Source organism: Panthera pardus, unplaced genomic scaffold (genome assembly GCF_024362965.1).
Source record: "Panthera pardus isolate Hobbes unplaced genomic scaffold, ASM2436296v1 HiC_scaffold_8, whole genome shotgun sequence".
Taxonomy (NCBI): domain Eukaryota; kingdom Metazoa; phylum Chordata; class Mammalia; order Carnivora; family Felidae; genus Panthera; species Panthera pardus.
In genome coordinates, this window is record NW_026527013.1 from 20,171,692 (window position 1) to 20,198,531 (window position 26,840).

General features: G+C 41.6%; 1 protein-coding gene across 14 annotated transcripts in view; it reads left to right on the top strand.

The window, feature by feature from the left end:
• DOCK3 (dedicator of cytokinesis 3) overlaps positions 1-26,840 on the top strand; it is a 600,629-nt gene that overhangs the window by 486,504 nt on the left and 87,285 nt on the right. For 10 of the 14 annotated variants that reach the window (XM_019416991.2, XM_019416982.2, XM_019416983.2 and 7 more), the window contains 10 exons: positions 3,047-3,172; positions 8,225-8,242; positions 14,899-15,023; positions 16,541-16,703; positions 17,241-17,347; positions 17,913-18,084; positions 18,457-18,554; positions 21,573-21,656; positions 22,746-22,846; positions 25,164-25,245. In XM_019416991.2, the coding sequence (XP_019272536.1) occupies positions 3,047-3,172; positions 8,225-8,242; positions 14,899-15,023; positions 16,541-16,703; positions 17,241-17,347; positions 17,913-18,084; positions 18,457-18,554; positions 21,573-21,656; positions 22,746-22,846; positions 25,164-25,245 (1,076 nt within the window). The remainder of the gene's footprint in view (positions 1-3,046; positions 3,173-8,224; positions 8,243-14,898; positions 15,024-16,540; positions 16,704-17,240; positions 17,348-17,912; positions 18,085-18,456; positions 18,555-21,572; positions 21,657-22,745; positions 22,847-25,163; positions 25,246-26,840) is intronic. The other 4 variants (XM_019416977.2, XM_019416981.2, XM_019416985.2 and 1 more) reach the window with 2 other exon arrangements.

The following is a 26,840-nucleotide window of genomic DNA, read 5'->3' on the forward strand; positions in this document are numbered from 1 at the left end:
ACTTGGAAGCTGTTGAGATCTTGGAAATTACCTGTTTCAACTCCTTCATTAAATAAATGAGGAAACTGAAGCTCAATGAAGTGACTTCATGGCTAAAGCAGGGAGCCCTGGTTTCCATACTCCAGGCCACTGGCTTTCCACTCTGTTGCCAAGCTTCTCAGCCTGGGTTTTCTACTACAGGATTGTAGGGTCTTCATGTCAAAAAATTTCATAGACTACTCAAGGAATAGTTCAGGTCTTTATTAGCCTCCTTAATTAAAGACATGTCATTATAAAAAATTAACTTTGCTATAAACTGTCACCCATCTTTGTTAAACATTGTGGACAGCTAATTGCCTTGGCAGTTCTGTTTCAGAACTCAGTAGTGCTCTCCCTTCGAGTTAAATCATACAAAATTCAGAAGGAATTACTATATTAGTTTTAGGTGCTGAGACTAAAACTATCATTCATCACTAACTCCCTTAGATTGGCCTCTTAGATATGTAGCCACAGAACTAACTTTTAGTAATTCCAGTAGCATGAAGATCATTAAAAACAAGTGAAAACAAAACAGTTGAGAAATTAATTTTCTATGTATTTTTTAATGACTTATACAGCTTTCTTTATGTTTCTTGGGCTGGGATTAATTTACATTATTAATCCTCACTCATCTGTTCACAGAGATGGGGGTTGAGAGGGACAAGGGCCGGGTTGCTGACCTTCCAGTATTCCACACAAATGTGGGATATTTTTATGGGACAGTCTTAATCTGAGATGAAATTTAGTAAGAAAACAGTTTTCTTGTGTCAGAGATCATTTTAACAGAGAAATTGTAATAGAATTAGTTACTTTCAAGTTCGTTGGCTTGAGAGCCAGGTGATTGGTAGGTAGATGAGCAAGTGTTGCTAAAGGACTGGTTGCATATTGGGTAGGCGAGTGGGTCACTTTTCTGAGTTATTTACAGAGGCTCTTTTGTCCTGAGGACCATGCTTAGCATTATTTGGCATGTGCCTCAATCACTCAGGGCTTCAGAACCAGGAAGAGGACTCACATATTCCAGGATCCCAATTTCTACAAAAGCAGATGAAGTTTTATAGCCTCCATTGGTGACTTCTTTCATCCTTCATGTGCCTTTTCATGTGTTCTCTTGCATAAACTGAAGCCCTTTTCCTCTTGCTTGTCACACTTCAGAGCAGCTATTCAGAATTCCTTTTGGATAGCTCAAAAGCTAGATGTACCTCTCCCAGTGTCTTCAGTCTGCATCCTCACAAGTTGCACTTTGCATCTCTAGGCCAATTTGGTTGCTCAGAAAATGAGATAAAAGGTAGGAAAGGTAGTCAGTGGGCACTTGAATGAATAATCCTTGCCAGTGCCAAATGAGAAGGATGAACCCATTGATTTTCTTTTCCTTTGCCCTCTATCATCTCAGATTCTGGGAATTGTCTGATCCTTAGCTATCTGCTCCAGTTTAGGCTGTCTCCTAGGATGGTGGACCCCTGTTCGCCCAGAGGATAATATCTGATAGCCATGTAAAGATACCACAGATAAATGTGCTGGGGCTGTGGGGGAGGGGTTGTGAGTACCTCACAAGCTTCTCTCTTCTGAAGAGTTTATTGTGATCTGGATTCTGACCTCCAGCCTGTCAGGCTCATAAGTTATTTGTAGTTGAGTCCACCAAGTAATTAGGCTATAAAAAAAATAGGGTGTTCCAAACCTAAACACTAACCAGACTAACAACTGGAATACCATATATCTGCTTTCCAGAGCACTGTGATCTCATTGTTAATGATACCTGGGACATCATATGTGCAATCTCAGGGTTCTTGGGGTACATGAATTTGGCCAAAGCAATAAGATCATCTTGAGGTTCTTTCTGAGTTGCAGTGGAACCCTGATGACCCCCCAGCCCAGCTATGAGAGTACATGTTCCTTGTTACTAGGATACTTTGATCTGACAGATAGAGTGCCTGTGACTGTTCTGTGTGACATCTCTCTTTCTCCACTTCTCCATTCCCTCTCTCCTCTCCATTTCCAAACCACTCTTACCCTACAACTCTTGTCACTGTCTCCATTCTAGCCACTACGTTTCTGGTTATCCTAACTATCATAATTCCCAGGTTTTTAGATTGATGAGTTTGCTCCCTGCTGACACATAGATCAGCATCTTCATCATCCTATTAGCAGCTAATCTCATTCACAGAGTCTCAGAATCACTTCCTAACTCTATCTGGGCTTGACCTCCCAGCCTTCTAGCCAGTGGCTACAGTAGTAACCCTTGGGGGCAGGGGAGAGGATGGTTTCCAGGAGATTCTTACTTTGTGCAAAACTCCTAGGGTACATACAAGTAATGAAGTGGAAGCCAGCTCACCTGGGGACACATTACAGGTTCTCCCATGTTCTGAACAAAGCTTTTGGGATCATCTGGAAGATCTGAAGCTTATAGTCTGAAGCAAAGCTCAGTTAGCCCCACAAAACATCCCTTCTTTTCCTTGAAGTGCAGTGGTTCCCTGAAGGGAACGTGATGTCTGCTCTGCTGCTGTCTTTACAAGCCGTTGCAAGGTTGAACCAGCAAGTTGCTTCCCACATTTTAACATACTCCTAGCATAAAACAGCACCTCTTAGCTCATTCATTTTCAGCTGGGGGGACATTCTGGCACAGGGTCTTCTTTGTTTCTAGTCTGCCATTGTTTCTGTAGATTTTTCTGGGTTCCTAAATGTATGGTTTATGTAGTTCAACCCTCCCATTCAGTGAGTGTTTGCTAGGGTCCAGCCAGGCCCTGGGCTAGATGCTGAGGAACAGAGAAAAAGGCAACTCAGTCTCCCAGACCTCGGTCTGTATATAATAAACTAGTTCTCTGGGTTGTTGAGGTTATCTTTTCTTAAATAGCTTTCTAGAATGTTTCTTCAGAATAGTATATACTTTCTACATCAAAATTTTTCTCAAGAAAAATGCTAAACATTGCATATTTTCCTCCTGAAAAAAAATGTGACTCTTTATGTCATTTCTAGTACTACAAAACAGGGTGGAAATGTGGTTCTGAGTAAGAAAATGCTTATGTTTTTGCAGGTCTTATCATCTCTCTGCAGCTTCTCCGTGGAGATATGGAACAGATTAGGAGGGAAAACCCCATGATATTTAATAGGGGATTGGCAATTACAAGAAAATTGGGATTTCCTGATGTCATCATGCCAGGTAGGCTGCACTTCTTGGGACTGGGTTGGGAGAAGGGTTAGAAGGATGGAGTCCAGTGCTTCTGTCATCAGCAGATGGTAAACTGTGCTGTGGAGGAGCCATGCAGCCATTAAAAGCCTCTGTATCCCAAGCCAGGTTGCTGACTACAATCTGGAGTCAGTGGCTCCTTGTTGACATTTTTTTCCAGAAGCCTCCACATCATATTCACCAACGTGACATCTGCAACATGACAACCCAGAAGATGGGCTTTGTTGTCTCCTATAGAGACTGGGTGGTAGGAACTGACATGGAACTCTTCTTAGGGGGATGCCTTTTACTTTTTTCTCTTCCATTACATTTCCTAGAAAATTGGCTCACAAGAACTTCCTCTTTAAGGGGAAAAATATACCAAAATATGTGCCTGTAGTATTGATGAATCCAATTCATGTAGGAAAACCAGATGTATTTTAATGTATCAGAAAACAAATGGGGCAAATGGTGTAAGTTAGGCACTAGGAATAGTACTACCTAGACAGTTTCTCAGGAATTGGCTCACTGTTCCCATCTAATGCCCAATGGAGAGCTAGTGCAAAAGGTGGAAATGCATCAACCCTCACGTGTGGTTCTAGCAGTTCAATCCCAGGTTCACATTTCCTAGTCAGGCAGATACAGGCAAAGCATCCAAAGTGGATCAAAACAGGCCATCAGAGCCACAAGGGCCTTAGGGTGTGAGGGAAGGACGGGAGTGACTCATATAGAGGGCAGGTGGTCTGATAAGCAGAGAAGATGTGAACAAAGACAGGGGAATCTGAACAGGCAAATAGCTGGTTTTCTGAATGGATTACAGGAGTAATGGACCTACCCTTTCCATTGAGTTTTAATGATCTGGTAAAAGCTTATTTGCTTCTGTTTGAAAGAGCCAGGGCAGGCCAGACTGAACTGATTGTCACCACTCTAAATATCACCTATTTGGACTTCTTCATGGTGTTCTAAATCCGCTTGTTGGAAATATTTGTCAACACAAACCCAAAGCAGAGTATGGTCTGAGCACAGAGAAGGCCCATGTGATAGATTCCAGCTGCCTTACAACTTCCCACACTATGCCTGGACTTGTTTTCTGTTATCTGCTTCCCCCACTCGTAGACACTGTGAATGCAGAACAAGCTGCTGTGAACAGCCCTCATCTCCTGCTCTGCACACAGAAGGATCTGTGTGGGATCCTAGGCCACTCGATCAATTCCATGTTTATCTTTAAATGCTTGGGAGACTTCATGCTTATGAAGGGCCCACATCTGACTGTTGGAGAACGATGTCCTTCACAGTGTCCTGACACCATTCCACAGCCCTGGTTATCAGGACAAGAAGAGCCCAGGCATAGTCCTGGGTTCTTGACAAAATGTCATAGAAGAAAGAATAAATGGTTACCAAAATTGATCTGGTGATTTTTTTTAAGTTAGATATCCAGGCTCATGAAGTGGAGTCATATATTCTAAGAGATATATTTAAAGTCCTTCCTTTCTTTTAAGAACTTAAGATTTGTACATTTGGACATTTCCTTCCTCTTAGCCTTCACAGTCAGAGAATTAAAACCAAGTGAAGTGAACAGAGACTAAAAAGAAACAAAATTTAGTGAAAAAATTCTTAAGCAAAGTTTGATTTTAAGAATTAGGTTGTCCAACCCTCATCTATGGAAAGAAATCTTTTTGTAGAGCACCCTGCATCTCTTTGCATCATCAACACACATGTTTGTAAAGGACCTGGGTATGCTAGACATGTCTTGGGAAATCAGCTGCATCAGGCATTGGTGAAGGAAGCTGAGGTTAAGGGAGTTTTCCCTCCCCTAGGCAGCTAAGGGACCATCATAGGATTTGTCTCCACAGGGCTCAGACACTGGGCCATCCTGGGAGGTCCAGGCCAGGCCTGTGAGTATGCTGCTTCCTGGGTTGTCTGCCTTTGAGCACTAAGTGCCAAAACTGAAAGTAAGGATTGGTTCACAGGCAGGAAGCAGTCCTTTGTGCATAATCTGGCTCCCTCTCTACCCTTCTTCCCCGTGAGGAAAGATTTTTTTTTGCAGATGGGCACTCCCAGGGTTGTGAGCTAACAACTGACTGACAGACCTCTTAATGCACTCCACGATCTCATCAGAGTGGATTTGCCATTCTCAGGCCTGGTGACAGCACTGGCCTGCAGGTTCTGCTGGAGCAACAGTAAAAGTGGTACAGGAATGTTTTACATGCAGTTGCCCTATCTTGGGAAACCATGTAGCCAGAACTCCCTTGGCTTCCTGGCCACCTGTCCACCTGCAGCTGATCCATCTGTCACCTGTAGGAGTGTTGTACCTGGGCTGCAGCAGTCCCTCCATCCTTACAGTGCTGGTGTGACCAAGTTACAAGAAGTTGCAACTTCTTGGCACATGGACATATATATGAGAAATGAACAAGGCAATGAATTATGTAACTGTGAGCATTCTAACACTTAAGTCTGAGAGATTGGAGTAAATGGAAAAATTATAATTACTCATAAACTATGATTCTTATTTTAAAACAGCATTTGATAGAAATTGCCAGGCACTCATTTGGAGAGGTCTTTTTTGTCAGGATGACCCAGATAGGGCTCAAAGCATATTGACAGAGCTTAGAGCTCTGAGTTACAGAGTTCAACCAGGCTCTAGCCACACCAGTATCCAACATACAATTTTGAAAAAGGTCCCTCTGATGATCTCCCATTGCTTTCCAAGGGTGTGTACATACACATCACGTGACTACTGTGAACAGGAGATGTGCTACTCTGTGCCACAGCTGAAGTCCTGACTATACAACTATCCAGCTCTGCTCATGACCTGTGGTAGCGAGCTAGAGGCAAGAGTGCTATTGCTGGTGGTCCCAGAAAAGACACACTCCAACCAAGGAGATGACATTCTAGACTATAGAAGAACAAATAGATATGGAAATTTAAGCCTAATTTTGAAACTAAGCATTCACAGCCTTTACTGGTTGGTCACCATATTCCTGAGGGCACGTCCTCCTTCTGTCCAAACTCCTTTAGTTCAGTTCAAAAGCTAATAACTTCTTTCCTAGGTTTTTTTTTTTTTTTCAAGATGAGCAGGAAAGACCAGAGTAGGACAGGTGTTCCAGGTGAACAAGTTAGAGTTAACGTTGTTCCAGTGAAGTAACCAAAATAAAACTTTAAAGAGAACTGCTGGCCAAAAGACTATAAACTGAAAGGAACGATTTAAAATTTTTTGCTCAAGAAGAGGCTGTGCCCTCCTGCAGACCATCCCCAAGCTAGAAGAGCTGGGCCACCACCTCCTAAATCCCTCTGGAGTGCTTAGCTTTCCTGGAAAGCCTATTCCCTGGAGTCAGTAGTACAGAGTTCTGTCACATGGCTCTGTGGGAATTACATTTTAACTTGTTTTCTAAGTCTTGAATTTTTTTAATTTTATTTTTTATTTTTTAAAATTTACATCCAAATTAGTTAGCATATAGTGAAACAATGATTTCAGGAGTAGATTCCTTAGTGCCCCTTACCCACTTAGCCCATCCGCCCTCCCACAACCCCTCCAGTAACCCTCAGTTTGTTCTCCATATTTATGAGTCTCTTCTGTTTTGTCCCCCTCCCTGTTTGTATATTTGTTTCCCTTCGCTTATGTTCATCTGTTTTGTCTCTTAAAGTCCTCATATGAGTGAAGTCATATGATTTTTGTCTTTCTCTGACTAATTTCACTTAGCATAATACCCTCCAGTTCCATTCACATAGTTGCAAATGGCAAGATTTCATTCTTTTTGATTGCCGAGTAATACTCCATTGTATACATATACCACTAGCCAGTTTGATCAAAAAGAAAAAGGACCCAAATAAATAAGAATGAAAGAAGAGAGATCACAACCAACACAGCAGAAATAAAAACAATAAGAGAATATTATGAGCAATTATATGCCAATAAAATGGGCAGTAGGGAAGAAATGGACAAATTCCTAGAAACAAATACACTACCAAAACTGAAACAGGAAGAAATAGAAAATTTGAACAGACCCATAACTAGTAAGAAAATCAAATTAATAATCAAAAATGTCCCAAAAAACAAGAGTCCAGGGCCAGATGGCTTTCCAGGGGAATTCTACCAAACATTTAAGGAAGAGTTAACACCTATTCTCTTGAAGCTCTTCCAAAAAATAGAAATGGAAGGAAAACTTCCAAACTCTTTCTATGAAGCCAGCATTACCCTGATTCCAAAACCAGACAGAGACCCCACTAAAAAGGAGACCTATAGACCAATTTCCCTGATGAACATGGATGCAAAAATCCTCAACAAGATATTAGCCAACCAGATACAACAATACACTAAAAAAATTATTCACCACGACCAAGTGGGATTTATACCTGGGATGCAGGGCTGTTTCAATATCCACAAAACAATTAACGTGATCCATCACATCAATAAAAGAAAGGACAAGAACCATATGATCCTCTCAATAGATGCAGAGTTTTTTAAGTGGTCTTCTTTCTTGGTAGAAGAAACCTGCTTTTGAGTTAGTGTGCTCTGGCTCAGGGCCAGGTTTTTCCCAAATCAGTGGTTCTCCAGTGTTAGTATGTATCCGAGTCACCTGCAGGGCTTGCAGACACAGAATGTTGGGCCCACCCCCCATGAGTTTCTAATGCAGTAGGATTGGCGTGGGACCCAACAATTTACATTCCTTATAAGCTCTGAGACGATGGTAATATTGCTTGGTTGGGACCCCTTTTGAGAACCATGTCCTAGAGAGGACTCTGCCTTAGGGAGGCTTTGTCCTTCCCTAAGTCAGACCTGGCACAAGTACTGCTCTCTGGGTTTGCTCTGAACTTGCCCATTAGAAGGCAACTCTGCAGGCATGGTATCCTTCTAGGGGACCCTCTGATTCTTGCCCTTGTGCTCAGAAATACACTCTGTCCTTTGCTTTGACTCTTGATAAAAAGTGCATGCTTCATCACCGACCTGCAAGTGATGTTTTTTTTTTCTCTTTTCCTGTTTGTCTTAATTGTTCTTGTCTCTCTCTGTGCTGTCCCCTCATTGTCGCCCCTTTCTTTCTGGTGCAGAGATGAAGATAGTTGGGTGTAAGTTCCTGCTTTTGTGTGTCCTGTCTGCTTTTGCCTGCTTTGTTTCCATCTTCATTTGTTTCATGGAATGTTGGAATACTGGGGTGGGGTATCATGTACATTATTAATCCTTCATCAGCCTCACCCTTTGGGGTAACTGACAAAAAAAGAAGATACTAGCCCAATCTAGAAGACTGTGTATTACTTTAGGTGTTCATTAAGATCTGAAGTAACTAAGAACATAGTGGAATGTTTAGAAAACGTTAAGAAACCCTAGGTGTATAGCTACGGGGAAAGTTTGTATGAGACACATCAGCTACTTCCATTGAAAGGAAAATGAGTAGTGCTTATCCCAGGCTATACAGAATCAGAAAGGTAGAAAGCTTCTCTTTTCAGCTCTGTTGGACACATCTCACACAAAAGACAAAGGCATGACTTTTGAAAGAAAGCTCTCCTCAGGAAGAGTGATGAAAGTATTTACCACAAGTAGTAGTGGTCAGTCTGACTGTCAAATGAGGCTTTGGCAATATCTAAGGGATGATTTAGGAATGATCACATCTGGTCTGACAACAGGTTGGAAGATCATTACATCCTTGACCCAAGAAAGGAATAACCATATATAAATGATGTCAGACCATGCCCATTCTTGTCTTCCTGTTAGAGCAGGGAACATCACTGACCTTGTAACAGTTGAAACCAGTAGAAGTGTGACACTGAAGACGTGGTTTGAAAATAAAATACTCATGAGTATATTTCTCTTACCCCAGTTCCTTTCCCCAGCAGCAGCTGTTGTTAACCATTTTCTTCTTAATTTTTTTTTAACATTTATTTATTTTTGAGACAGAGAGAGACAGAGCATGAACGGGGGAGGGTCAGAGAGAGGGAGACACAGAATTTGAAATAGGCTCCAGGCTCTGAGCTGTCAGCACAGAGCCCGACGTGGGGCTCGAACTCACGGATGGTGAGATCATGACCTGAGCTGAAGTCGGCCGCTTAACCGACTGAGCCACCCAGGCGCCCCAACCATTTTCTTCTGTAAACATCCAGAGATAGGCTATGCACAAACCATATTTCATTTTTGTTTTTTTCTTTTTGTGCAAATGGTAGAACACTATGCCCATTGTCCTGAGCTAAGAATTATTGGAATTTATTCCGTGTGAAGCATGTGGGACCACCTCTATTTTCTCATTGTTTTTAATGGGTGCATATGGTTCTACTTTCTGGGTGAATGACAATTTGTATAGCCCTTTATTGTGTGTATTTAGATTATTTCCAGTCTTGTGTTACTACAGTGATTCAAAATAAATATCCTTGTATTTAAAAAAAGAAAGAAGGTAAAGAACCTGTCTTTTCTAGATACTCTGAGAATTCCCATAAGAGTCTTTTTTGGCAGGGGGAGAGGTCTCTTCTTTAAAATAATGGGTACCTGGGTGGCTCAGTCGGTTGGGCAACAGACTTCCGCTCAGGTCATGATCTACCAGTTCATGAGTCGAGCCCCACATCGGGCTCTGTACTGACAGCTCAGAGCCTGGAGCCTGCTTTGGATTCTGTATCTCCCTCTCTCTCTGCCCCTCCCTGACTCATGCGCTCTCTCTCTCTCTCTCTCTCTCTCTCTCTCTCTCTCTCTCTCTGTCTCTCTCTGTCTCTCAGAAATAAATATTAAAAAAAAAAAAATAAGGGACACCTGGGTGGCTCAGTTGGGCGTCCGACTTCGGCTAGGGTCATGATCTCACAGTTTGTGGTTTTGAGCCCCACATCAGGCTCTGTGCTGACAGCTTGGAGCCTGGAGCCTGCTTTGGATTCTGTGTCTCCCTCTCCCTCTGCCCCTCCCCCACTCATGCTCTGTCTCTGTCAAAATCATCATAAACAAACATTTAAAAAATAAAATAAGAACTACAACACATTACAACATTGGTCATATGCCTGAAATTGTCTAAGTTGAATGGTTGTTAATGTCTCCATATCCCCATGATGCTGTCGGAGGACTTCACTCCTATTCTGCCAAAAGATAAAATTGGTGCCATCCTGAGCAGGCTGCTATGTCTGCTGAGAGAGAGGTTAGTTCTAGTTTCACATGATCTTAAGGGAAAGAAAGCACTCTCCCTCCTAATCCTATCTAGAAGTAGACAAGGTATAAGTAAATAATAGTGTTAAATACTAGTATCCTTGAACCCAAATCTTCCTAATATATGGTATGACTCATTTATACAGAAGGAACATGAATGTAATAAAGAGTCTAAACAAGACTGAGTGCCCAAATCTGTATTGGCTGTCCTGGATTATTTCTCTTGGGATGGAATTCTACATAGGCTAGAGCCATGTGGACCCAAAATTCCTGGTAAGGCTGGAGTAATCTGGCAGGAGATTCTCTTGCTAACAGATGCTCTGGTGCCCAAGCCAGACCTCAGAGGTTCTGAAACCTCTCCAAAGACTGCTGTCAGAAGAGATGTGCAAACACATTGTGAGCTCTGTTTCTCCAGTGTCATACCAGGGTGCAGGTCTTCAGAGGATCACACCTGGCCACTGAGGTGTGCAATTCTCTGTGACTGCTGGATGCAGCTTTGTCACAGTGTTCTCGGCCCCCTAAGATTTCTGGTAGCTGAAGAACACTGTTTCCTTCTAAGACCTCCCACTCCATAAAGACCCCAGAATATTTCAGGCCAATCCCTGACATAAGAAGGTGGCTTCAGGTTCATTACCCTGCTCCTTCCCAGCAGCTGCTTATTTATACTCACAAGAATCTGGATTTTTGATGTGTATTTGCAGTGTAGTAAAGCTGTTCTTGACACATAAACACCCAAGCCAGGTATCAGGAAACTATAGTCCCTGGGCCAAATCCAGCCAGAGGCCTATTTTTGTACCACCTGCCAGCTGAGAGTGTTTTTTCACATTTTAAAAGGGTTGTGAAAGCAAAGAACATGTAACAGAGACCTATGTGACCCAAAAAGCTTAAAATATTTACTATCTGGCTTCTTACAGAAAAAGTTGGCCAACCTCTACCTACTCTTAAGTCCCTAGTTCTCTGGCAAGCAGCTATACCAACAGCTGGCTACTCTCTGAGACTGTGAAAAGAACAAAGTTTATTCCGTGGCCCTCCTATAAGAACAATCTCATGCATTCATCTTTCCATTCAAGAAACTCTGTTGCATGTCAGCTGAGCACTAAACAGAGATAAAAAGGCATTGCTGATGCTTTTAGATGCTCTGCCAACCTTAGGAAGCAGAGCACACCTAACAAAGGGAGGCAGAGTTGCCCTCAATAATACCTACTCCCACATCCCGCAGAAAAACCTCCCACTTCCATACCCCTCTCAGCATTCCTCTGTTCTGCTTAAGGGCTGCCTAGTCCCTAACACCCAGAAAAATTTCAGCAGCAGCTTCCCAGCAAACCCCCATGGTCTGGTTCCCTGGCATTAAACCCTGAAGAACATCAGAATTGCCTTGTGATTTTTGGTTTTGTTTAATGTATGTACACAAGCCTCACCCAATACCAACTGGAATCTCAAGAGGTAGACGCTAGAAATCTGTTTTAATAAGTTTCCTAGGTGATTAGAATACAGCCACCCACCCAGTGTTCTGTAAACTAACCTCACAAACTACTGCTCAGGCCTTCTCTTTCCCATCCTCATTGTAATGTGCCTGTCCTCATCCCTCTCCTGGTAATATTTCCTTGCAATTGGCACTAAAGTTTATAGGAGCCTCCTGGAGACAGTGCCTTAACCCAAACACATGATTCCACTGTAGGCTTTGTGAACATGTAACATGTAATAAGGACAGCTGAAGAGCAGGGAATCTCAGGAGCTATCTGTCAGGCAGGCCTGGGTCGTTAGATCCCAGGAGCCTTTCACATTGGCTGCTTCTTAGGTTTTCTCCTAGTTCCAGGAGAATTAGTGGAGAGCTCTATTTAAATGATCCCCAGAGAGCTTTTGACAAGAAGGCCCCAGCAACATTAACTATCACAGTTCTAGAAATTGAGGCCATAAGTTGCAAAACTGCAACCCATAAAGCGGCCTAATACCTATTCTGCTGAGAATAGTCCTGGTGTAGGCAAGTTTGTTCTCCAAATAAAGAGCAGCAAAAGATCTGATGAAATCAAGCTGCTTCAGTCTGTAACTCAGAGGGTATGTTTACTTGTATTGATAAATTGTCTCAGCAAGATATCACTAAAGGCATTCTATTTAAATAGGAAGTTTTAAAAGAATGAAAGCTGTAGGAATATCTAGCTCAGCCCTTCCATTTGAAATTAGCATGTTGATTTAAAATGCTCCAGAGGAGCTGCCCCAGAAACCATGAGCTCACTCTATATAATCAACACAGACCAAATTCGGTCATTATCAATCTCCAAGATAATACCCACTTTTGTATGAGTATTCTGTATCATATATTGATAGGAAAAGCTCACATGTTTCATTTGAAGGACACATTTATTTATGGTTAACTGTTGTGGAGAGCCACAGAAATTTAAAATGTTTGTACATGCTAGAATATTATTGCTGGTAGCCGGTATCTGCTTTTACAAGTCATGTGGATTACCTTGAGAATAACTTCTAGAGAGTGCTGGTTTAAACCAGAGTAATAGTTAAACAAAGTACCTATTCTGTAGATTAGACGTTAAAATTCTCTAGACTATTCACTTTCTGCCAAATCAGTGTAGAAATTTAATAATTACTTAAATTCCATAGAAGAGCTAATGTGTAAGTAAAAGACTTTTATCAAAAGAAGGCTCTAAGATGTCTGTTTCAATTGTTAAAAATTCAAGGTGTAACCAACTGTGATTTGTCCCATTATAATACCAATTACCTATAGTAAAGGTCCCATTTAATTTTGAATTTTACTTTTAGGAATGATTTTATTCAGCTTCTGCCCTTACAATAGCAAAATGATGGATTTGACTTTCCCTGCCGCTTTCCTTTCCTACCTTACCTGCACACCTGAGTGCTATTTTAATGATATGCTTGAAGGGCCCAAGCAGAGATGTCCAAAGGAGGCAGATTAAAGTCCAGACTCCTGAGAATTCAAAGTAGAGGCTTTTCTCAGCCAGGAGGGAAGTCCATGTGAACTGCAAGAATAGACATCCTCTAGGCTGTCCTGCCTATCCAGCAGTTAGTTGCATTTGTATGTGATTTTCAGAACATAATTTCCTTTCCCTTCATGGTAGCCTCAGGGCTGTTGGGGAACAAGATGTTTTTCACGCATTAGAGAAAGTTCCCTGGGCTGTCAGAGAATAATTAATTGCTTCTTGTTGGCTGTTCTTCCTCACTTATGCTGAAGTATTTTGAGAACTTCATTATGCAACTAAATAACCATGGCTGCACTTCTGGTATAGTAAGACCACCTGAATAATAGGTCTGGTCATGAAGACCTCCACAGCTCAAGGTATATGCCAGTTCTAGTCTATTATGTTTCATGCATAGGAGATACTAAGACACTTGCATAATCAGAAAGGTAGTCTGTGCAGAAAATGAGCCATCATCATGTATCTGACCAAACCAGAAAGCTTACTTGCTAACCAAAAACAATATCTGTTTATTTCATTGTGATTCCAAGTAATGAACATTTTCAGATTTTTCAGTTTTGCTAAGAACTGAGGTAGAAAGAATGTTTTGAATTGGCTTACTTTGCAAGTTAATCTTTCCATCACCTCTCAGTTGAGTTCTTCAGGCTGTTAGCACATCTTCACTTTGACCTTACATGTTTTCCTATACCATTTTTTTCCCTTTGAAGATTTTTTTTCCCAGGACTTTACATTGTTGTTGTTGTGGTTGTCATCGTGGTTGTTGTTTTGAAAGTCAAAATACCTTCTTTAGAATGTATGAATAAAATTGGTCATGTTACAAACTTAGAAGCTTAGAGCAGCCCAAATGAGCTCTTCTTACACATGAATAGACAATCCCCTTCCCCTAAAAAAAGGCAGATGTGGTCATTTCTTAGGTCATTTCGGCTTGCAGTTTGGGCTTCACCTGCCCAAGTCTCGAGCAGCAGATATTGGCAAAGTGGGCAGAAGTCAGAGAGAAGCAAAGAGCATAACAGATTGTTACCCCAGTGCTTTAGCACCTGTGCTTCTGGAAAGTCATCTGCTCCCAGAGCACTTGCAACACAAAGAAGAAAAAAAATGACAGTCCAGTGACCTGGGTCTGGCATTCCAGCAAGGGATGGGATTTGGAGCTAAGCCTCCAGAAGGAAAAAGTAGTGTATCCTCTAGTCAGACTCAGAAGGGTTGCAAGTTGAAAAAGAAAACCTGTAAAGGAAAAAGGAAACCACTTTTTTTTTTGGAGTGATTAGTAGTTAAGTAGTAGACATAATACAATAAATGTTATTCCTGTTGATTCTAAAAATCTTCCCCCTTTGGAAGGTTTAGATTTCAGCTATTCTCCTGGAAGATAGAGAGACTGAGTAGTCACCTGTAATACAAGAGAAGATTCTCTGCCTCAGCTTTTCCCACCCTGGACAAGCTGTGGTGAATACCTTTAGAAATTAGACTTAGAGAGCACCTGACTAACCAACAGAGTGCTGCCGCACTGCTATCAGTAGAATGTCCACCGTTATTAACCAAGCTTGCAATGCTCTGAGCACCCACCTCAACACTGGAGGATCCAAATGCTAGCCTGGTCCTCCGTACAAACGGGGCAGTGTGGCTCCTATGGTCTTGAAGACATGACATTTCTCTCCCCATAGGTGATATCCGCAATGACCTGTACCTAACCTTGGAGAAGGGAGATTTCGAGAGAGGGGGAAAGAGTGTACAAAAGAATATTGAAGTGACCATGTATGTGCTTTACGCAGATGGAGAAATACTGAAGGTAAGACTTGCCAGTCAGTTGGGAAAGGAGGCTAATCCTGTAATAATTTTAATGAGTCTATGGACTTTATTCAGAGACCCATTCATCAAGCAGACTGCACTCACATCACCACATATGCATTCTTCTCTGTCTTTTCTTCAAGGAAACCCTGCAGTATGCTTTGATAATGACTTCCAGTGTCACACAGCCTTTTTAGAAATTCTTCCCAGTCTGACCTCAATCCTTCCTGCTCCAATTTAGACCTATTCCCTCTAGTTGTGTCCTACATGTTACTTTTTCTGCCATTCTGTCTAGCATCAAGCTACCTACTTTTGGCAACTGTTATTAGGTCCCACTCTTTTTGTTCCTTAAGCTAATGAAAGCTAAAAAAAAGTTTCTCTTTGGTCAAGAGTAGGACTTAGGCACTCACTTGCTGGTACCAAGTTATGTGACAAGGAACAGCAGACTCAGGCTGTAAAAGATTATTTCCAGCCAATGCCAGTACAAGGATGCAAGTGTATCTTCTGTCACTCTTCATTCAAAGTGAAGACCTGGAGTGCTGTTTTTCCATTGTCAGTGTGTCAGATTTCCCTCAGTCATGTCATGGTGAAGTCCCTGGCAAGTAACAAGGCATCATTTGCACAGCACTTGACAGAAGGCAAATCACTCTTTTATAGACCTCGCTCCTATATGTTGACAATAGCCTTGTGAGGTAGGCAGAGCAGGAGTGGTCATCCACATTTTACAGAAGTAAATAGGTAAAATTAGTCAAAATCATCCCCCAAAGCTAGAAATAAATGGAGGATATTGTTTAATTGGTGGTAGAAGCACTGATTTTTGTTTCCTTTTTAAAAGCCCATCTCGAAGACTAAGGCGTGTCCATTGTTGGCATGGATAATGCCAAGGTCAGCAGAGCTGTCAGCTGCTCAGACCACCCTTGTGCAGATAGGGAGCTGCTCCTGATTGTATTGCCTGCAACTTCCTGTCTTCCAGGAAGATGGGACTACATCTTCATGGCAATATCTGAAAACAGGAGGTCAAATTAAATCTGGTCTGCCTTGTCTATATCCAAAAACAGTCAGCCAAGGGCAACCTAAAATGCCAGTGCAACATTGGGGTAAGGAAGATTAGAAAACAAGCTCTCTCCACTTTATAAATTAATTCATTTTCTGATCAGGTAAAGTGCCATATACAGTTGACTTCTCCTGTGGAGTTCATTGTTTCCTTTCTTAATGAGGATGAAGAACCTATCTTAGTGGTTCACATACACTGTTCAGCTGCCCTCCAGTTTATTGAGCAGCGTGTGTGGTTACTTTTGCCCCACGGAAAAGAAGGAGCATTGTTGACTGCTGATTCCTTATGCCATCTACACAGTTGTTTCCAAAAGTATTGAGTTTAAGTCAAATGAATTTTCTCATCTTGTAGATTTGGCCTGGTGGGAAAATAAGACTTGCGCAAAGGAGAAAGTGTCCTAGTGACAGAGAAATCCAGGGGCTTCCTCCAGCAAGATCACACTTTATTTTGCTTCTCTCTTCCAGGATTGTATAAGCTTGGGTTCAGGAGAGCCAAACAGGAGTTCCTACCACTCCTTTGTCCTCTACCACAGTAATAGTCCTCGCTGGGGAGAAATTATCAAATTGCCCATCCCCATTGACCGCTTCCGGGGCTCCCACCTGCGCTTCGAGTTCAGACATTGTTCCAGTGAGTGAGACTTCTCTCCACATTCCTTGGAAGATATGAATGTTCTATTGTCTCAGAGTTCTTTCCTCAGAAAGAGAATTAAGAGGGTTCTTATTGTTGGGGCAATAAAATGAGTTCTGAATAAATGGGTACTCAGAGATGGGGTGTCAACAGAGGCTGTTCTGTGTACAGTGACTCAAAACCAAAAAAGGTCTGGTACTCATCCTTCTTTGTGTCTGGTCCAGACACTGGATAATTACCAGTGTTATCCTCCTTTGGATGTCTCCTGTGTACATATTAAACTGTTCCTTAAAGAGCCTCTGATTTATCAAGACTAGCAGTCTAGTTTCTATTTGGGTCTAGATAGCCTGTGTACCTTGGGATGTAAGTGGAAATTCAGTCTAATACATTTCTCATCATTCCTGCAGTCAGGTATGTACCTAATTAATGAAAGTAAGGGACAAAGAAGTAAAGAATGTAGGTGATAAGCACAAGGGGAATTTCTGTTAAAACGCAAAGTGAAGGGCAAAAACAACTAACACTTAGCTCTGGTTGCAGCAAAGGACAAAGGGGAAAAGAAACTCTTTGGCTTTGCATTCTCACCCCTGATGCGGGATGATGGCACCACTCTCTCAGATGACATCCATGAGCTCTATGTGTACAAGGTATGGAGCCTGTCTGTCTCTCACCTCAACCTTCACACTCCTGAAGCCACTCTCACACATGGTTCTGAGTTAGGTGGCTTTCAGTGGGCAGGCCAAAGGATCCAGGGTAGCGCGCTGGTGGATGACAGCAGGACAGCTGTGGGCAGGCTTTTGTCATGTAACTACAGTGACCTTCCTCCCACAAGTAATGCCAGCAGGCCCTTTGTCCCTCACCTCCCACTCCACAAGTAATGGAAGTCTATTACCAACTCCTCTGTGCCATTAGCTAGTACATTCAGAGACCTGCCATTTGAGATTATGGTTTTGTCAGCTATCACAGCATGGCTGCCACCCAAAGTTGCCTGCACAGCAGATGGAGGCCACCTGCCCCACCATGTTCTCTCTAAAAGGCATGTGAGCCATATGGGGAGTTTCTGAACAGAAAGCACTCTTCTAAGAGGACCTGAGGCCCAAGATCTAGCCTCAGGAAGATGAGAGCAAACATCAACATCGAAAAATCTGTGACCTGAGTTTTCTACATGTCATGGTTCAGGAAACATTCTGTGTTCTCTACTTTTGCCTGCAGTGCGATGAGAATAGCACATTTAACAACCATGCTCTGTACCTGGGCTTGCCCTGCTGCAAAGAGGACTACAATGGCTGCCCTAACATCCCCTCCAGCCTCATCTTCCAGCGCAGCACCAAAGAGTCTTTCTTCATTTCCACGCAGCTCTCCTCCACCAAACTCACCCAGAATGGTAGGTGGTGGTACCTGCAGGGTGCTGCACTCCCTGTCCTCAGTGACTGGTTCCATGTTGCTGATACATGCTAAGGGAAAAAGAAGTCAATTGCTTTTTCATGCTACAGTGAGGGCATTCTTTTCATCTGAAGTCGAAGGAACCACTTGGTAATAGCAACCTGTAAGATTTCCCATGGTTTTATTAGCTCCAGAATGCACCTCCAGATTTCACAGATGTGTCTTTGGCCTTGATGTCACCACTAAAGAGTCTGTTGTAATGTTGGCAGCTACTTCTCTTCCCCCAGATTCCACCTGTCCTTGGCAGGGAAAGTCTGGGCTTTGCTTGTCCTTGGCATAGCCAGTGTTCACTACTTTTGGGCTTGCTTTGTAGTGGACCTCCTTGCTCTGCTGAAATGGAAGGCTTTTCCAGACCGGATCATGGACATACTAGGGCGGCTGCGGCATGTCAGTGGAGAAGAAATTGTTAAGGTATGCCTTCCTATAATTCATAGATGCTACCTAAGTAAGAATCTGGGCAGAAGGTCTTACTTCACCTTGATTTCTACCAGTATACCTCTAAGACCATTTCTCAAAATATAATTAGTGAGTAGGACTAGAGTTATTTTTCTTTTTATTTTTTTTTTCAGTTAGCTTCTTTTTTAAAAGTAAGTATGACATCAGGTTTATTACCTTTTAGAAACTAAGTTATAAACCCTATTTTCTGGCTTTTTTTTCTTCCTAGAAAGTAAAATGATAATTAGAAACATACCCAGTGCTTTGTGCTGCCTCCTCTTCCTTCCTTAGGTCTCTTTTTCATTTTCCTTATCTGTAACCCTTTTACCACGAACCTGGCCTGAAGTCTTTCTGGCCGTACTCACTTGATTATCTAGAAGAACTCTAAATACTCTCCATTAACTTGTAGCTGCTGCTTTTGCCCAGTCTCTCACTTACAGTCCATACCAGAGACCTTTTCCTACTCCCTGCCTCAACTGCTTTCTCTAGATACCTTTGTGACTTTTCCCATCTATGGCCCCGTCAGGCTGACAGCAATACTACAAGTCCCCTGTTGTCTTCTGTAAGGCTTCTCTGCATTGCACAGAGTGTTTGCCCACCTGGCACCTCCTGATGGTGAAAGTGCTGCAGGTGGATTCTGCACAATGGACTGAAGTCTGCTGAGGAAAGTGGAGGTGCTTTTGATGATGAGCAAGAGCAGTGGAATGTAGAATAGACACTAAGTGTCAAGAAGACAACTTGTCATCAGTGAGCATTGCTCTGTCATTATAATTATCAAATCAATTAGCACAGATACCCTATCTGTACTTTAATTTTATAGCTCCATTGACTCAGTAACACACAACATGCTGTCTCCAAATGAGAAACAATTTTAAAGTCTGTATACATCTGTATATTTTTATGAAGTTTTGTCTGAATTTTGTTTAAATCAATTAGAGTATCATAAATTTTAAAAAGAACTCTTAACCAGGCTAATACTAGTTTTTGAAACTTAAGATCAGTTTATTCTCAGGGCATATTTTTCTTCTAAATATATCCAATATTGCACTGTATATTAACTAAAATATAAAAATAAACATATTTAAAATATCAATTAGCAGACAAGGTATTAAGAGAAGTGTATGATTTTTTTTTGAGAGAGAGCAAGTGAGCATGAGTGGGAGTGGGGGTAGGGGCAGGGGAAGAGAAAGAATCTTAAGCAGGCTCCACGCCCAGCATGGAGCACAACACAGGGCTCAATCTCATGACCCTGAGATCAGCACTTAAGTAGAATAAAGAGTCAGACACTTAACCTAGTGAGCCACCCAGGCACCCCAAAGTCTGATCTTTTTGAGGCTGAGTAGTGTTGTATTTCCAGTAAGAGACTATCTTATCAGCATATCTGCTTTTAGCATCAATAATTGATCTCAAACTACCAGAAGAGAGTGTGAAAAGAATGTGCCAGCATTTTTAAATATTATTTTTTACTTTTTATTAGACTATTTCAAAATTTTTTTTTCAATGTTTTTTATTTATTTTTGGGACAGAGAGAGACAGAGCATGAACGGGGGAGGGGCAGAGAGAGAGGGAGACACAGAATCGGAAACAGGCTCCAGGCTCCGAGCCATCAGCCCAGAGCCCGACGCGGGGCTCGAACTCACGGACCGCGAGATCGTGACCTGGCTGAAGTCGGGGGCTTAACCGACTGCGCCACCCAGGCGCCCCTAGACTATTTCAAATATACACAAAAGTAAAATGGTATAAAGAACCCTACATGTATCTATCACCTAGCACCAGCAGTCATCACCCTATGGCCGATCCTGCCCATCAACGCTGCCATCCAAACCTTCCACCTTAGACTTGTTTTAAAGTAAGTTGTAACTTGGCAGTGAGAAAGAATGAAATCATGCCATTTGCAGCAATATGTGAATAAAACTGGAAGGTATTACGCTGAGTGGAATAAGTCAGTCAGAAAAGGACAGATATCATATGTTTTCACTTATATGTGGATCTTGAGAAACTTAACAGAAGACCATGGGGGAAGGGAAGGAGAGAAAAATAGTTACAAACAGAGAGGGAGGGAGGCATGCCACAAGAGTCTCTTAAATACAGAGAACAAACTGAGGGTGGATGGGGGGGAGGGGAGAGAGGAATATGGGTTATGGGCATTGAGGAGGGCACCTGTTGGGATGAGCACTGGGTGTTGTATGTAAGTGATGAACCATGGGAATCTACCCCAAAAACCAAGAGCACACTTTACACACTGTATGTTAGCCAATTTGACAATAAATTATATTAAATTTAATAATAAAGAATAAACAAATAAGATAAAATAAACATTGTATCATTCAATTGCCTTTTGACCAACAGAATGTTAGACTCTATTTTGGAAGAAGACTGTCAGTATCCTTGAGTATTATTCTCTCCCTTGGATTTTGTATCTTAGAAAGAAAAAGGCGTATGTTAAAAACAAAAAACAAAAACAAAATGGTACTTCTTTTACCCTCATTGACAGACCTCAGCAACAGCTTTCTCCCTTCTCCCAGAATACTGATTTCTAGACCAAAACATGGTTTCTATAGTTAAGACCTAGCCTGCCACACCCTCATTCAAATGTCCTTTAAAGAGTTAGGCCACAATAAAGAGTGAGGGGCTACTAAACTCTTTAGGGTCCCAGGAGAGTGAACTCTTTTTCTCAAAATGAATTTGGCATCAGAATCACTTAGATTGACTTTATTTCAAAATTACAATTCTACATGGATGTCCTGTTTTTTTAAGTGACCGTTCTTTCCATAGAAATTTTGCACTTACCCAAGAGGAAGAGCCTCTCCAAGTATCTCTCAGGGCCCTTAGCTAGGTGGAGGTGGGATCCTAGATTAGTTTAGTTTAAGTGGTGATTTGAGATCTTAGGAGATCTTTGAGTTTGTTTATTGGGAGATGAGTTCATTGGTGTATGGAAGTTTGACCATGTGTTCAAGGTCCTAAGATCTGAGCCGTCTGGTTTTTATGTTGCAGTTTCTGCAGGACATCTTAGATACACTCTTTGTGATTCTGGATGATAATACAGAGAAATATGGCCTGTTGGTGTTTCAGTCTTTGGTAAGTCTCACCCCTCCCGACTTTTCATTTTTATTTATTATTTCTGTCATATGTTTTTAAAAACACAAGGGAGGCAGTTTATTAGAGTGAGTCAGTATAACATCTATGCAGATGTTTCCAATAGAAAAGTGGCTGAGGAGTGTCACCCAAGGAAGACCAACCAACCTACCGACCGGGCAGATCCCTACAGCATCAAATTTGAAGAATTCAGCATGGCCAGGTCTGGGCCTCAGTAGTTTTGATACCTCAGTCTCATCACTGTTGCAGAGTTGCCTAGCCCCTGAAATAGAGACCTACACCAATAAAAGGCTTGGAGACTGGTATAGGAAACCAGATGACCTGTTTTTTCACCTACAAAAATAGGGTATAATGGCCAGGAAGAGAAGAGTCTCATCTGTGATGGTCTGAGCCTCACACTCTCTCCCTTTGGGCAGTTGTTTGGGAACCCAAGTCTCTGTAGGTTGCTTAGTGAGAATGGACAGTGATTTGAATGTTCAGTGCATTTTGCTTAATATATCCTGTCCTATAGGAGTGCTGTATATTCAAGAACCATATACTGTAAGTCTACCTGATAGATGAGGAGCAGAAGCGAGAGTTAAAATGGCACTTGCGTAGATTGCCCCTCTAGCTTTTCTTCCTTGCTTTCCTGGCCAGCCAGCCCCATTTCGGAAGGGCACAGCCTTTCATAGGTTGATCTGGCTCAGAGGACAATCTTTTTTTTTTTTTTTTGTCTCTTTTCCAAATTTTTTGAGACACCTTAGAATTTATGCCACCTTACACAGGTATCGCTTTGCCTTTTCCTAGTCTGTATTGTGTCATCCAGCATTATTATGAAGAGAGAGGCTCAGAGTAACACTAGCACAAACAGATGAGTCCCAAGTCCAGACTGGGTGGCCAGGGGCTGTGGGAATATAGAGCAAACAAGACAGAAATACAGGCACAGAATAGAAATCTTACATTCTCTGCCCATGGAAAACACTAGAGAAAATACTGACGGTTTGTCATTTCTTGAAGAAGCAAGAGTTCTGTTTCCTGCTGGGGATAAGTCCAGGGTCTCCAGTGAACTGTAGTACCCTACATCTCCTTCAGGTATTCATCATCAACTTGCTCAGAGACATCAAGTATTTCCACTTCCGGCCTGTAATGGACACATACATCCAGAAGCACTTTGCTGGAGCCCTGGCGTACAAGTAAGTTCCATTTAGCATCATCATTAGGATTTGTGTTTGAATAGAAGGACAGGCTTAAAAAAAGTTCCATGACAACCACCATTCATTCAGCTGACATTTTTTTAACTTCATTTTTTTCTAATTCTGATAAAATACACATAATGTAAAATAATACCATTTAACTAAAAAAAATTTTTTAATGTTTATTTATTTTTGAGAGACATAGAGAGACAGATTGGGAGTGAAGGAGGGGCAGAGAGAAAGGAGACACAGAATCAGAAGCAGGCTCCAGGCTTTGAGCTGTCAACACAGCCTGATGCAGGGCTCAAACCCATGGACCCTGCACAAGATCATCACCTAAGCCGAAGTCAGATGATTAACCAACTGAGCCACCCGGCGCGCCCCCCCCATTTTAACTATTTTTAAGTGTACACCTCAGTGGCATTAAGTATGTCCACATTGTTGTACAACCATCACCACCATCTATCTCAAGAACTATTTTCATCTTGCAAAACTGAAATTCTGTACCCCTTAAATAATAACTCCCCATCACCTCCACCGTCCCTTAGCAACCTCCATTGTTATACTTTCTCTTTTAATTTGCTTATTCTAGGAACTTCAAGTAAATTGAGTCATACAATATTTATCTTTTTGTGTCTGGTTTATTTCACTTACCATGTCTTCAAGTTCCATCTATGTTGTAGCATATGTCAAAATTGCCTTCCTTTTAAAGGCTGAATAATGTTACATTGTATGTATGTACCACATTATGTTTATCCACTCATCCATCAATGAATACTTGGGTTGGTCTCACTTTTTAGTTATTGTGAATAATGCTGCTATGAACATGGGTATACAAATATCTCTTTGAGACTTTGATTTCATTTCTCTTGGGTATATACCCAGAAGTGGGATTGACCACTATACTGTTTTCCATAGCAGTGGCTACAGCGTTTTACATTCCTGCCAGCAGTGTTCAAGGGTTCCAATTTCTCCACATCCTCAAGCAAAGACTTTTTATTTTTTGTTGTGTTTGGAGAGGGATTTTTTTTTTAGAGTCATCATGCTAACTGGTGTGAAGTGGTATCTCATTGTGGTTTCGATTTGCATTTTCCTAATGATTAATGATGCAGAGCATCTCTTCATGTATTTATTGACCATTTGTATATCTTCGTTGGAGAAAAATTTATTCAAGTCCTTTGCCCATTTTAAAAAAATGTTTGTTTATTTATTTATTTACTTATTTATTTATTTTGAGGGGGATGCACAGAGAGGGAGGGAAAGAGAGAGAATCCAAGCAGGCTCCATGCCCAGGGCAGAGCCCAGTGCAGGGCTCAATCTCTTGACTGCAAGATCATGACCTAAACCAATTTGAAGAGTCAGAAACTCAACCAACTGAGCCACCCAGGCACCCCTCCTTTGCCCATTTTTTAATCAGGTTGTTTGGTTTTTTAAGTGTTGTTTTTCCAGTTCTATGTTGAGTGGAAGTAGAAAAAGAAGGCATCCTTATTCCTGATCTTAGAGGAACAACTTTCTTTCACTGTTGAGTAGGATATTGGTTGTGGTCTTTCAGCTGACATTTTAAACCATAGTTTACTACACAATTGTCATTCTTTTCCTTCCAAGAACTGGCGGCAAAGCTACTAAAAGTAAGTCTTGGTTTTTCATTGAGAAACATGAATAGCTAAAAATGGCACCAACAAATAAATGTCAAAGAAATAAAAAACTATTGATAAAAGATATAATATAAATAGTTAACATGGAAAACAGAAATTATCTAAAACCATTAAGGCAATTTAAAATTGCCTCATTTTCTTCTATAGAATTAGCACAATTTTTGAAAATATATATAAAACCAACGGGTGACGAGGCTGTGGAGTCACTGGAACTCTGACACTTTGATATCACTCTGTAGAGCGGGCACTTCCTGTAGAGCGAGCAAGGAGAGGCACATAGGACCGTATACCTTTATCCAGAATCTGCTACTTACTAGTTATTGTTGTATGTTCTGGAGACATAGAAATTTTAGACAAAACAAAATTACAGGTGAAGTCTAGGACTCTGGGAAAACTTTCTTATCAAAGAAAAAATGTGTGTCAGGGAAAGAGAGGAAGAATGATTATAATTGGTAATTAAAATGTGGCAACTCTACAGACGAGGCATGTTGTATGGTCTCAGATGATCTGAAGATTTCACATTTGTAACGGAGCCATCACTCAATTCTGCCTCATAAGCAGTATGTTTATTTTTCCTGTGTGGCAAATTCAGGGCTGCAAAAATTTCAAGCTGCATTGCTTTTGAGTTAAAGTGGGGTTTCTGGAACTGTTCTCTTTCCCAGGGAGCTCATTCGCTGTTTGAAGTGGTACATGGACTGCTCAGCAGAACTGATTCGACAGGACCACATTCAGGAAGCCATGAGGGTAATGTACTGAGCTCACTGTACATAAAGGGCCCACCCCTGCTGTTGTTTGTCAGTAATTTCAATGGTTTAGTGTGCAGAACAAGTGTTGACATCCCAGTACACTGGCCTGCTTTCAGGAATGCCTTGGACCACATAATTCCCCATTGTCCACCTTAATTTTGCCCCAGAAGACCTTTATTCCTAACAGTGTTATCTTAAAGCAGGAAGGAGGGATGATGTACATGCAACTCCTGGCCATCCTTCCTGACTGGTTTTGCCAGCAGCATCCATCTCTGCTTCCACTGGCCAAAGCATCATATCTCCTTCTAAACCAATGTTGGTGGCAACATTAATTAGACTTAAGATCTTCCAACTTTTCCTGTCTTCAGTGGTTACTAAACATTGTTTTTTAGAACTGTTTTAAGTAAAAAGAGCTGATTGGATGCACTGTATATGGATACATTAAGAAGATAATCTTAAAACCTTGACCTTTGGAAGAAACCGGAGTCCCCCATGGCAGCACTCCTGCATGGACAGGTTCCGAGATAAGGCAGCCTTTTGCATTTCTGGGCAGCTCCAGTTTTCAGGGGACCATCGTCATTGTGAGTTAACTTCACTTTCTGGTAACTTCTTTTCATGGTACTTCTACTGTGGAGACCCACTGAGAGAATGTTGATTTCTCTTTTGCTCAACAGTTCTCAAGATAGCTTTTTAAAGAAAGTTGCCATATCCCTTGGGAACTCACAGCAAGTTCATGCTTTCTCCCTTTCTGCCCCGACATTTTCTTGTTCTTGAGTTATTTTTTTTTTTAGTTGCTTTTTAACCACGTCTTTCCCACCCTTTCCAGTTAGTAATAAAAGAAGAGTGGCAACAAAGTAGTTCTGCTTTTTCTCTGTCCTCTTTTAATTTCACATCATTTGCTCTGAGTACCATTGGGCCTGTGATTTTGTTGTTCTTGTCCACATGCTAACAGGTGAGACAGGTGCTTCCCTAAACATTACCAGACTGAAGAAGCAAAATAAAATCATAGGTCTGTGTTTCCCCTGCCTCTTCTTCATATGTTCTGTAAAAATCTAAGGCCATAAGTATTATTTCTGTCCTTCTTCATATAATACATGTCTACAAAGCAGTCAGCATCTGTTGTGGATGCCAAGATGCAAAGAAGAATAAGACAGACCTCTTCCTTGCCTTGAAGAACACATCCCCATTGAAGCATGCTCAAACACAGGTGTAGAGCAGAGTTCTGAGTGTGATGTGGGGACAGAGCCTGCATTCTGTTCTTCTTTAAACCCAGTACCTGGCAGCTGCCTCAGACAATATTTGAGGGGATAAAAGTTGAGTGAAATGCAAAAGATTCTATGGGAGTCCCTAAATTAATTGCTCAGGATACTGAGAAAGCATCACAGAAGAAGTTGTTTTCTCCTAACAATCAGTCATTCAGTCATTCCGTCAAGTCAGTGTTACTTGATACCTGCCATGTGTCAGACACCGTAGTAGACGCTGGAGATTCAGCGGGGGCCCAAGCAAAAAAGGCTGTGCTTTCATAGCACTTCCATCCAAGTGGAGGAAAGACAGACAATAAATATACAAATTAAGTGGGGAAAAAAACGTGAT